Source organism: Cyanistes caeruleus, chromosome 23, assembly GCF_971803275.1.
Source record: "Cyanistes caeruleus chromosome 23, bCyaCae1.hap1.1, whole genome shotgun sequence".
NCBI classification, from domain to species: Eukaryota; Metazoa; Chordata; class Aves; order Passeriformes; family Paridae; genus Cyanistes; species Cyanistes caeruleus.
The window spans coordinates 3,796,533-3,808,834 of record NC_141723.1 but is presented as its reverse complement, the minus strand read 5'-3'; the positions used below and the strand labels follow the sequence as shown (position 1 = coordinate 3,808,834).

At 49.3% G+C, this 12,302-nt stretch overlaps 1 protein-coding gene and 1 long non-coding RNA gene across 11 annotated transcripts in view; both read left to right on the top strand.

The window, feature by feature from the left end:
• Nucleotides 1–12,302, top strand: part of GRAMD1B (GRAM domain containing 1B) — a 125,208-nt gene that overhangs the window by 50,590 nt on the left and 62,316 nt on the right. Inside the window, exon 1 of one of the 10 annotated variants that reach the window (XM_086861009.1) lies at nucleotides 2,804–2,821. The exons of 8 other annotated variants lie outside the window; for them this stretch is intronic. Coding sequence is in view for 1 of the 2 variants with exons in the window: in XM_086861005.1 (XP_086717131.1) it covers nucleotides 10,408–10,430 (23 nt within the window). In the remaining variant the exon portion in view is untranslated. Of the gene's footprint in view, nucleotides 1–2,803; nucleotides 2,822–10,268; nucleotides 10,431–12,302 lie in introns of those variants that run through there. One more of the 10 variants, XM_086861005.1, reaches the window with a different exon arrangement.
• LOC147649480 (uncharacterized) lies at nucleotides 3,013–4,771 on the top strand. The gene is made up of 2 exons (XR_015278842.1): nucleotides 3,013–4,405; nucleotides 4,551–4,771. It is a non-coding gene; the product is annotated as an uncharacterized LOC147649480 (long non-coding RNA).

Sequence of the window (12,302 nt, the reverse complement as noted above, 5' to 3'; positions counted from 1 at the left end):
AAATATTGAATATAGTAAATTCCTGTGGGTCTGCCAGAGCTGTAAAATATTGAATATACTAAACCCCCGTGGGTCTGCAAAATATTTGATATACTAAACCTCCATGGGTCTGTCAGGGCTGTAAAATATTGAATATACTAAACTCCTTTGATATTAGAGAAATGTTGTGTGGGGGACAGAGTAATGTGTGGGTAGATGAGAATTTATCTTCAAGAGTAGTCTGCTGGGGCTGTAAAATATTGAATATACTTAACCCCTGTGGATCTGCCAAATATTGAATATACTAAACCCCCGTGGGTGTGCCAGGGCTGTAAAATATTGAGTATACTAAACCTCCATGGGTCTGCCAAGACTGTAAAATATTGACTATACTCAACCTCTGTGGGTGTTCCAGGGCTGTAATATACTGAATATACTAAACCCTCGTGGGTCTGCTGGGGCTGTAATATATTGAATATACTCATCCCCTTGTGGATCTCCAAAATATTGAATATACTCAACCCCTGTGGGTGTTCCAGAGCTGTAATATACTGAATATACTAAACCCTCGTGGATCTGCTGGGGCTGTGAAATACTGAATATACTCAACCTCTGTGGGTCTGCTGGGGCTGTAAAATATTGAATATATTCAACCCCTGTGGCTGTGCCAGGGCTGTAATATATTGAATATACTTAACCCTTGTGGATCTGCTGGGGCTGTGAAATATTGAATATACTCAACCCCTGTGGGTCTGCAAAATATTGAATATACTAAACCCCATGGGTCTGCAAAATATTCAGTATACTCAACTCCTGTGGGTCTACTGTAAAATATTGAATATACTCAACCTCTGTGGGTCTGCTGGGGCTGTAATATATTGAATATACTTAACCCTTGTGGTTCTGTGAAATATTGAATATATTCAACCTCTGTGGGTCTGCAAAATATTGAATACACTCAACCTCTGTGGGTCTGCTGGGGCTATAAAATATTGAATATACTCAAGCCCTGTGGGTCTGCTGGGGCTGTAAAATATTGAATATACTCAAGCCCTGTGGGTCTGCTGGGGCTGTGAAATATTGAATATACTCAAGCCCTGTGGGTCTGCTGGGGCTGTGAAATATTGAATATACTCAAGCCCTGTGGGTCTGCTGGGGCTGTAATATATTGAGTATACTCAACCCCTGTGGGTCTGCTGGGGCTGTAATATATTGAGTATACTCAAGCCCTGTGGGTGTGCTGGGGCTGTAAAATATTGAATATACTCAACCTCTGTGGGTCTGCTGGGGCTGTAAAATATTGAATATACTCAACCTCTGTGGGTCTGCTGGGGCTGTAATATATTGAGTATACTCAAGCTCTGTGGGTCTGCTGGGGCTGTAATATATTGAGTATACTCAAGCCCTGTGGGTTTGCTGGGGCTGTAAAATATTGAATATACTCAACCTCTGTGGGTCTGCTGGGGCTGTAATATATTGAATATACTCAAGCCCTGTGGGTCTGCTGTAAAATCCTGAATAAAGCTCTGTGGTCTGCTCCCTGGGGCTGTGTGACACCAGTGCCAGGGGAGCAGCTCCTGGGTGTGCTCAGAGCCTGCTGGAAATCCATCTGCGGCTCTCTGCTGCGCTCTGAGCACCCGGGGATGAATAAGCACTTTGAAGCAGTGATGTTCCTCGCCCTCAGAGCCTCTCCATCCGCCTGAGCTCTGCAGTGTTTGCTCCCTGCCTCCCTGGCAGGCAGCTCCGCTCAGTCTGCCCGGTGCCAGGCGCTCCGGGGAGCTGCGAGCAGCCTTGCTGCGGCTGCCTCACGGGCTCCAGGCTGATTTCCTGGGGCAAAGCAGGCCAGGAGGAGCGGCAGGGAGAAGCTGGGGGATGAACGGGGCATGGGATGAAGTCAGCGTGCTGCGCCAATCCGGGCAGGGCCACGCAGCTACGGATGCCTCTTGATGCTGGCACCGAGCGCACCTTTCTCCGGGGGTTTGGTGCCTCCAGCCCGAGCTGAGCGTGCACCGAGGAGTTGCTAGGTCAGGCCCAGTCGTTTGTGAGTGTTGTGTGAGGTGAGTGTGTCCAGGGGGAGGCAGCTGAGGAGCCTGCACCCCCCGTTCTGCGCCGCACCTGTCAGTGTACACGCTCCCTGGTATGGCTGTTCTGCACCAGCGCTGCTTCACCTGCCTGCCTGTCCCCCCTCACTCTGTTCTTTCCTCCCCACATCCATCCCCCTCGTGTCTGAGCACTCCTCCTGCACCTGTGCACTGCCCAGAGCCCACCTGCTTCCTTCCCTTCCTCCTGACTCCTGACATGCCCGCCTGGGGGGCTGTGGTGTGTGACTCTCCCTTCCCGCAGGGTGAGAGGGAGGATGAGCAGCTGGAGGATGAGCTGGAGGATGAGCTGGAGGATGAGCTGGAGGATGAGCTGGGCTGTTCCCCTGCTCCCCGCAGAGCTCAGCCTGGAGAGGGAGCTGGGAGCAGGAGCAGGGTCCTCTGTGTCCCTCAGCATCCTGCTCGACCCTTGGGTGGAGGCAGCGGGGAGAGGAGTCGGGGGCATGGCAGTGACTCAGGTCTTGTGCCAGGCTCCAAACGAGCTCCTGACCTGGGGCCATCTGCTTGGGGTGCTTGTCCTGCCCTTCTCAGGGTGGGGGCAGAAGCTTGGGACCAACCCCTAAGCGACTTTCATTGTTCTCATCCTCCTGTCAAGTTGTTTGCCTGTTCTTCTTCATCCTCTTTTGACTTTCCCTTTCTCTCCCCTCCCTCCCTCCCTCCCTCCCTCCCTTCTCCCCCGATGCTCTCGTTCACTGCTAGGCCAAGCAGAAAGCATGGAGACGTCTGATATGGCGACAGCAAAGGTAGGATGGAAATGCTGCCGGCCTCACTGTGCGTAAGTGGTTTCGCTTGGCACCTTCTTACTCTGTCTCTCGACCCTTTCTCACTGCCCCTGGCCCACCCTCCCTGCTGGGATGAGCACGGGATTTAAGCCCTGGGAGGATGTTGCAGTGGTGAGGCTGAGGAAATGCTGGAGGTTGGGGGTGGCAGGGAGGGAAATTGGGGGTTGTGGTCCCTCCGTGGGATGTGAGGTGGGAGCAGGGATGCTGGCAGGGCTGGCTCAGCTGCTGGATGAGGCAGTGACACTAGATGGTGCTTTAGGGGCAGCTTTCCGCTCCCAGGGAAGGTTCTGTGAGGAGAAAATCCTTCTGGCAGCCTCTATACTATTTTTTTTTTCTTTTTTTTTGTTTTTTGGAAAGGATGTTGGGGGAGTGTCAAGCGAGAAAGTAATTTGAGTTTATGGATGCATCCACCCTTTTCTGTGAGGCTTCTCTGTTGCCTGTGCTGGGCTTTCACAGGGCTGTGGGTTCTGCTTTCCTGTGGGCTGGAAATCTGGGAGTGGAGCTGGGTGGATCCAGATGGATTTTTGGGGTGGGAATGGCTGGGAGGCCTGGGAAGCACCAGGCTGGCACCACGGAGTGGCTGAACATCGTGGCACACTGCCTTTAGAGCCAAGGTTTATTTTCCTGGACTCTCCTTGGGATCACAGCAGGGTTAAAGTGCAGGGGATGTGTCTGAAAAAGGTGTTTGAGGCTTTATCTCACCAAGTGATGGAGTTCAGCATGGCTGGGGAGGACCATGGCTTGCAGAGAGTGGGGAAGGGCATAAATAATTATAAATCCCTGCTTTTGAGGCTGGATCCTCGAGCATGGCCATGTGGCCTGCTGTGTTCCAGGGAAAAACTCCTTCCTGGGCACAGAATTCCACGAGGAACCCCTGCACTGTTTCCCATGAGGAGCTCTTCAGACTCAGCTGGAATCCAAGCTGAGTTTTCCCTGTCCTTTATCCAGCTGTAACACCCCACCCTTTTCAGTTCCACTTCCCTGGAGGCTGGATGATGCTGGGGGAGGTTTTGCCCTGGGACTGGGTTGCTCCTTGATGCAGGTTTTGAGTTTTTTAAGCGTTTATCAATAAATTGTATGATGTGCTTCTGGATAAATATTGCTTTATAAAGGTGAACTATCATATTTGCTGAAACCACAACTTCTGCAAACCCTCTTCAAGCTGTAGGGCTTGGAAAAAAACCCCACTGAGGATGCTGAAGGGGCTGTGGCATTTCAGTTGGAGTTTGTGGTGGCGTTTTGGGGAGCTCAGTTTTTTCTCTGGGTTGGAAAACAGATTTTTTCTGTGACAGAAACAACAGGGTCACTTGAACATTGTTTTTCTCTCTACCTGTTTTTTGTAGTTTTTGGTTTTAGTTAAAGGGAAACGTCACCTGTAGTGTGAAAGCACCATCTTAGTGTGAATGTAGTGGAAAAAAATCTAATTATCTTTTTGGGCAGATGGAAAACTGAGCTGAGTTTGAACTTTCTATAACAGATACAACTTGGGAATTAGTTATGTAGACATTCCTGGAGTGTGCACGGGTTTATTTGGACTTAACCATGGTGAGTGCTGATGTTTAGTCCCCAATTATTTATTTAAAACCCCAAAATTCTGTTTTCTTCGCTGACTTTGAGCAAGTTGCCCCTGTAAGGAGTTTGATGCATTACAGGGATGTTGTTAATTTTGCTTAATTTCTGCTGGGGTCAGTCTGGAGGATTCTCTGAGGTTGAAGAGATTTGTTTCCTCCTGCTGGAAGGCTCCAGAAGTGGCTGGAAAGTGAAGATTATTCCATCACAGCTGCTCTCCTTTGTGTCACCCTGCTGCTTCCTTCTCTGCTGAGGAACCTTCCAGCCTCAAGAACTGGCATTTCCTGCCATGCCAGAGAATACCCCCCAAAAAAAATAAACCAGTGCTGTTCTAATCCATCATTCATCCTCCTCTTGGGGCTTTTCAGAGCTGTTGGTGGGCTTGGAGAGCTGCCCTGGGACAGGGACACGGGGCTGGGGCACCTCCAGCTGTGATAAAAGCAAAACCCCCGGAAAAAAAAATTAAACTCTTGCAGAAGGGGGGGAAATCAGGTCAGTGTGGAGAAGAAGTAGTTTCTCAAGAAGTTTATTGGGAAAGCAGGGGTCGTTTCCCAGGTGAAATGAAGATTTTAAAATCAGTGAGCTCCTTTCACGCTGCCTCTGTGCCCTGCAAACACACACGTGGAAATGCTCTGGAGTTTTGGGTGTTGGAGGTATATTTAATGTGGATGTGGGAGATATTTAAGAGATATTTAAGCTGATTTACTTGTTCCATCTTGAGGGAAAGGTGTTCCTCTGCTGAGTGAAGGCAGCCAAGGTGCCTTTTTACAGCATCACAGAGGTTTTTAGAGATGATTTCCTTGGCTTTTAGAAGGCAGCACTTGGCTGGGATTGCTTGGAAAAGCGTCTGCGAGGGGAGAAGGACAAAACAGCTGTGTGTGAATGAAATAATGCTAAATATTAAACATTATTGGGTGACTTTTACTTTCTGTGGGTGCTTCCAGCTTCCCCCCAGGCCTGACTGGGGCTGTGGCAAAATCCTGTGCACGAATTATCATTTTTTTCCTCCAGCACCAAGCCCTAATTCCTGCCTGCCTGTCCCTTCGTGCAGATGTTCCTGCCTCTGCTTTATCTGGACAGCACCATCCAGTGCTCCTTTCATCCAAGTAGGGGGCCAGGAAAAAAAACAAAACAAAAACAAAACAAACTCTGGTTCTGTGTATTCCAGACCTAACTTTTAAAATTCATGAGGCCTTGACAGTTTGTACTTACAGGTCAGGAAAACATCCGGTCTTTTTTTGGTTTTTTCCCAACCCCTTTTTTTAAATTATTATTTTTTTTGGTTTTTTTCTGCTGCTCCTGATCTCCCAAGTTTTTCTTCAGTTTGAGAAAGTTCTGCCTGGTTTTGGCTTTGTTGCTGTTTTTAGTGTTTGTGTGTGTGCTGCTGCTTGATTTCCTCCTCCTGGCTGGTGCTGGAAGCACCCAGGAGCCCCAAGAGAGGTTTTATTCATGGAATTCTTGATCTGGACCAGGAATACTCAAAATGTTACTGGCACGAGGCCAAGCTCCAAATTATCTTAATTCTTTTTGAAGTTTATGAGAATTTTTTCCTGGGAGAAAGGGCAGGGATGAGGCAGGACAACACAACCACATGAACTTGTCTTATTATTATTTATTGTTTGTTCTGAGCAAATGATGCATCTAATTAAAAAATGAGATTCCCTCCCCCAAACAACCCAAATGGTATTCCAATAAAATCATTGGATTTACAGCCTTTGTGGCTGGAGGGGAAAATGAACTTCTGGTCTAACATCCTGTATGAAGGATGAAAATGGTGAAAATATGTATTTATGGCTCTGTGAGGACACCTGCACATCTTTCAGAGCTGCTGTTCAGCTCAGCTGTTATGTTTATTTTCACAAAACATCAAAACAAACTCTAAGGAATCCCAGTGTTTACCCTTTTATGCCTATTTTTAATATTTTGTGTGGAAAAAGAATTTTTACCAAAATACCAATGGCTTGGGAAAACTCTTTTGAATGCAAAAGATGATCATGAAAGATATTTGCCACTTAAATTAATGTTTATATAGACCAACAATATATCAGTGATGCTTTTTACGACCATTTCCTGAATTACAACCTGCAGTTGCCCAGAGCAGTGAGAAGCCAGGGATTTACAGGGCTTCTCTTTCCAAAACAGAGGCCAGAAATGGGTTTGGACCCCTCCAGCCACAGCTCTGACTGGGGTTTTTTTCCCATTTTCCCCTTAAGTGGGAAGGAGTAGGTAGATAATGAATCTGGAATTCATCTTGCATGTGACTGATAGGTATTCTTAGCTCTGAGGAGGTGGCTGTGCACAGCCCATCCCTCCCCATACCTAGAGCTGCTTTTGGGTTGCTTTATTTCAATTTTAATATCTTTTTCTCTTTTTTTTTTTTTTTTTTTTTTTCCCCCACAGGAATTGTTAAGGGGGGGAAAGTGAAGGGCTTGTCCATGCAGCTGGCACAGCTGGATCAGGCAGAATCTGGGATTGGGAATACCTGAGGGGGGGTGAGCCACAATCCCTGTGAGCTCCTGCTGGGAGGATTTTGGACAGCACATTCCAGAGGTGGCCAGCCAGACATTTAAACAAACACCTCCACAGCAATCCTTTGATAATTTCCCCACCCCTCATATTATTTGGATAAAAAAAGAAAAAGAAAAAGTGCATGACTGCTTATCTCTTAATACCTTTCTTGCCTGAGCTTTGATTTCCAAACATGTGACTCTGCAGCATTAGTCTGTCCTAGATTTGCCGAGCTTGCAGGTCTCCTGACCCATTTTACAGCATTTGTGATTTGCCTCCCTCCTTGACAAACCTGCAGGCCACAGTAGCAAAGCTCCTGCTGGGGAAAAGCCCAGCCCAAAGCCCAGCCCAAAGCCAGGCCCAAGCTGCTGTAGGTGGGACCTGAGAAGGGCTGAGTCTGCATGGGGTCAGATTTGAAGGTGTTTTTTCCATGCTGTCTGTCGTGGGGAAAGGTCTGTGCCAAATTTTATGGTTAAATGACTGCATTTTTTGGCTTTGTTGCCCAAAAAATGCATTGCAAAGTTGTTGCGGGAGCAAATTCCCAAGGCAGGGATTTGGGATCTCCCCACCTGCCCTGGGGCTCTCCTGCAGAATTCCCCATTTCAGTGTTCCTTCCTCAATTTCTCTAACTTCAGCCCAAGATGCTGTTTCATTTCACCTGCCCTGAAATGATCCAGACCCTCCAAAAGTGATTTTCTGCTGAGTTCAGAAGTGGAACTTCACTGTTCTTCATCTCTTCTGGGTTTGGGAGGGTCAGAATAAAAAAAAAAATCTGTATTGTTATTAGGGCCAGTAGGAAAGCAAAGAAGCACACTTGTTACTTTCCAAAGGGGATCAGAATGCCAATGTTTCCTTGGAAAAATGTCTCTGAGAGCTTTGCAAACCAGGAAAAACTGTGGAACTGCCCCAAGCACCCCCTGCCCCCTGAGCAGTGAACAGAACAAAGGTGGTGATTTTACAGATGAAGGTTTTTGTGTCAGTATACTCATAATTACCTGTAGCCATGGGGATGGGGGTGTGAGTGCAAGAAAAATTGACAAAATACCATTTAAAGCCCGTGAAGAGAGTAGAATCTTTTATTTACACACAGCTGTCTGCTCTCTTTCCTCTCCCTCTCCTCAAACTGATGAATTCCTGCAGGATTTATAACCCAGACTGATCCTATCCCAACCCAAACCCCTTCAGAACTCCCTGTGTGGAATAAGAGTGTGGATGTCCATCCCTGGACACTCCCAGGCTTCACTTTTTGAAGCACTTTACGTAGAAATAATGAAATTAGAAGTTATTTGAAGCACACTGCCCCGCTCCCTCCCAAGCTGCGTGCAGGAGCAGCAGGCTGTGCTCGGATGCTGTGAGATGAGTGGAAGAATTCCAGGGAAAAGCAGCATCTATTGCAGGAAATGAGGCTGGGAATGCAATAACTGGAACTTTTCCCTTCAGGCCAGGCCTTGCCCCATGGGTGAGGGGTGCAGGGGCTCTCTGCTGCTGCTGTGGGGGGCAGAGCTCTGGTTCTGCTCTGGTCAGAGATGGTGCAGCAGCGGCTCTCCTGCTCCCTGAGTGCCAGAGCTCAGCTCCAGAGCGGCCACTTGGCCCCTGCCTCGCTGAAGATTCTGGTTTTCCATTAGGAAATGCAGTTTTTCATTAGGATGTTTGGCTTTCTATTAGGATATTTGGCTTTCCGTTAGGAAATTTGGCTTTCCATGAGGCAATTCGGTTTTCCATTAGGAAATTTGGTTTTCCATTAGGAAATTCTGTTTTCCATTGGGAATTCTGGTTTTCCATTAGGAAATTTGGTTTTCCATTAGGAAATTCTGTTTTCCATTGGGAATTCTGGTTTTCCATTAGGAAATTTGGTTTTCCATTGGGAATTCTGGTTTTCCATTGGGAATTCTGGTTTTCCATTAGGAAATTTGGTTTTCCATTAGGAAATTCTGTTTTCCATTGGGAATTCTGGTTTTCCATTAGGAAATTCGGTTTTCCATTAGAAAATTCAGTTTTCTGTCAGTTTTCACAGCCCCCAGGTGAGCATGGGGGGGATGACACTTTTCTCTTCGGGAAGATGCAGAGGGGATGGATCTTTGTCAGGAGCTGGAGATAGGACAGGGAGAAATGGGTAGAAATTTTAAGAGGGGAAATTCAGCTTACATGTCCCAGCTTCCAGAGCATCACCAGGGATGGAATTGTCTTTTTTGGCCTGAAGAAAGAGCTCATCCCTGCCCTGGGATAGTCAGGGAATTGCCGTGGTGCTTCGGCAAATCCCCCCACAAGCATCAACCACCAAACACCGCAGCTCTGGCAGAGGGAGGAGAGGATTTGGGCTCTGCCTCTTCCTCCAGCTCTCCTACATGGAGAGGGAAAGTGCTGCAAGAGAAAAGCAGGGAAACCTCTTGATGCAGGTAAAGGCCAAGGGAACCCAACCCACGAGTATGAGGGGCCTTCCAAACTCCCCTCTGTTCTTGCTGGCTCCAGAAACTGATTGCACAAGTGGGGAAGTAGGGACAGGAGTGAGGGGAGTCTTCAAGAGGGATGGAGAGAGGCTTTTATGAGAGTGAGGAGTGACAGAGCAAGGGGGGATGGCTCCACACTGCCAGAGATGAGGGTCAGATTGGATAATAGGAAATATTCTTTGCAGTGAGGGGCACGGACTGACAGAGCAAGGGGGGATGGCTCCACATTGATAGAGAGCAAGGTTAGATTGGATAATAGGAAATATTCTTTGCAGTGAGGGGCACGGACTGACAGAGCAAGGGGGGATGGCTCCACATTGACAGAGAGCAAGGTTAGATTGGATAATAGGAAATATTTGCAGTGAGGGGCACGGACTGACAGAGCAAGGGGGGATGGCTCCACATTGACAGAGAGCAAGGTTAGATTGGATAATAGGAAATATTCTTTGCAGTGAGGGGCACGGACTGACAGAGCAAGGCGGGATGGCTCCACACTGCCAGAGATGAGGGTCAGATTGGATAATCGGAAATAGCCCTTGCTGTGAGGGAGGTGAGACCCTGGAGCAGAGAAGCGGTGGCTGCCCCATGGCTGGCAGTGCCCAAGGTTGGCCAAGGCGCTCCGGCAGCGGGGGCTGGGGCTGGGCTGGGCTGGGCTGGGCTCGCTGCCCACCCGCACTCGCGGGGCCGGGAGGGGCTGCGGGCTCCGGGGGCGGCCGGCGGAGCGGGGCCGGGCGCTGGCGGTGCCATGGCCCGCTGCTGCCGCTGCTGCACATGCTCAGCAGCCAGCGGGGCGGCTCAGCCCCAGCCCCCGGCGCTGGCGCTGCTGCTGCGGGGAGCCCTGCGAGCCTCGGCGCGGCTCCGGGGGCGCGGGGCGCGGCCGGGCCCCGGCGCGGGGGGCTCGGCGCATGGGGCTCGGCGCTCCCCGCGGGACGCTCGCCGGGGCTGCTCCAATATGTGCTGGGACCTCTGGAGCTCTCAGTGGGCAGACAAGGGCACGGGCAGCGGATTATCGTGGCTGTACTAATGAAAGGGTTCAAGCTCGCCTGGTAAGCGAAAAGGGAGTGCGGGGAGTGTGTGTGTGTAGGGGGGATGATGCTGTGGCCCCCTCCCCGAAATGGGGGGGAAAAAAAAAATTAAAATAAGGGATGAGCTCCAAGTTGCCGCTGCGGCCGCTGCGGCACGGCCGGGGGGATGTGGGTGCGGGATGCGGCGGGGAGGGAGGCACCGGGAGAGGCTCCGGGAGAGGCTCCGGGAGAGGCTCCGGGAGAGGCTCCGGGAGAGGCACCGGGAGAGGCTCCGGGAGAGGCTCGGGAGAGGCTCCGGGAGAGGCACCGGGAGAGGCTCGGGAGAGGCTCCGGGAGAGGCACCGGCGGTGGATGCGGCGCTGGGCCGGGCAGAGCTGCCGTGCCCTGAGCCCCCTGAGCCCCGGCTGCACCTCCCGGCCCCGCTCCGCATCACCCGGGCTCAGGGAAGGACAGGGAGATGATGCCCTGAGCTCCGGCTGCACCTCCCGGCCCCGCTCCGCATCACCCGGGCTCGGGGGCAGCTGGAAAATAAACAATGTTTTGGATGCTGCGTGCGTGGAATGGCTCCTGCTCGGCTTGTCCTTTAAATAGAGGCTTTTGGGGACGCTCCTGAGCGGCTGTGAGAGCGCAGCCGAGTTCCTGCCAGCCAGGTACCCGAGTGCTCCTTAATTCTTTCATCGTTCCTGGGTGTTTTGGGGGGAAACTCACCGGGTTTGGCTAAAGAAAACATTGCGTGGGTGAAAGGGGATTGATAAAGCTCGGGGGGGGTTGTGTGTCTAAAATGTATTTTGTTGGTCAAGTTTGTGTTTTACAGGGGTAGGTAAATATATATATATATATTTACGTAATAGAGGATACAATTATATATCCGTATATAAACATAATATAAACTTGGCCACCAAAGGCTCACGTAGAATCCTGAGTGTATCAAAACTATTTTAAATTTCCCGTAAGTCAAAGCCACTTAGTTGGAATGAATAGGCTTTGAATTATGATGATGAAATTGATTTAACCAGAACTTTATCAGATGGGAACGGTTCCACGGTTAACAGTGGAATGTGACTTTGTAATTTGGGTTGAATTGGATGACAAGAGCAAAGGGAAGGCCTGTTTCTTTTCCTTAATCCTTTATTTTCTGGGATGAAAAAGGAAATAATCGCAGAAATAACAGCCTCCCTCTCCAGTGCGCTGGTTTGCATCAGGATGAATGTGGTGCTTTGAGATCCTCGCCTGTTAAGTGTGAGAAAACAGTGAAGTTATTTTACATTTGTTATTTTACTTATAGTTGCTATTTTAATTTTATATTTATTTTTTTTTTTTTTCTGTGTAAGAAATAAAAGCACTACAGTATAGAACTAGGAAGCATCTTCTACTGGGCCCCAGGGGACAGACCCGAGCCAGGGATGACTCAATAGGTCATTTCTTTTCCTAATTTCTCTAATTCTGTCTCTTATTTAATTACACTGAGAGCCTTTGAATTTTCCCTGTGTGTACATGGCTCTGTCTCACACAGGCTGTACAAATGATACGGATATTAGCATTTGAAAATATCACACGATTTTATTTTTTATTTTAAATAAATAATAAAAAAGCCCGTCTCTTGCAGTGCTCTGCTGCCTTCTGTGCTGTGCAGTTGGGCTGAGGAGTTGCATAATAGCTCAGTGTAGTACCAGGAGAGCAAAGCATGTGCTGGAGATGCTGGAAACGCCGGGATGGAGCAGATCTGCAGTGACCTGGCCCCCACTGCATCCCCACCCCTGCCTGCCCACAAAGCCAGCAGGGAGATCTCACCATGGGGAGTTTCCTGGTTTATCCCAGCGTTTCTGACAGCTCACGCTGGAGCATCCTGGTGATGGTTTGGGCTGGCAGCTGAGCGGGGAGGCTGCTGGAGGA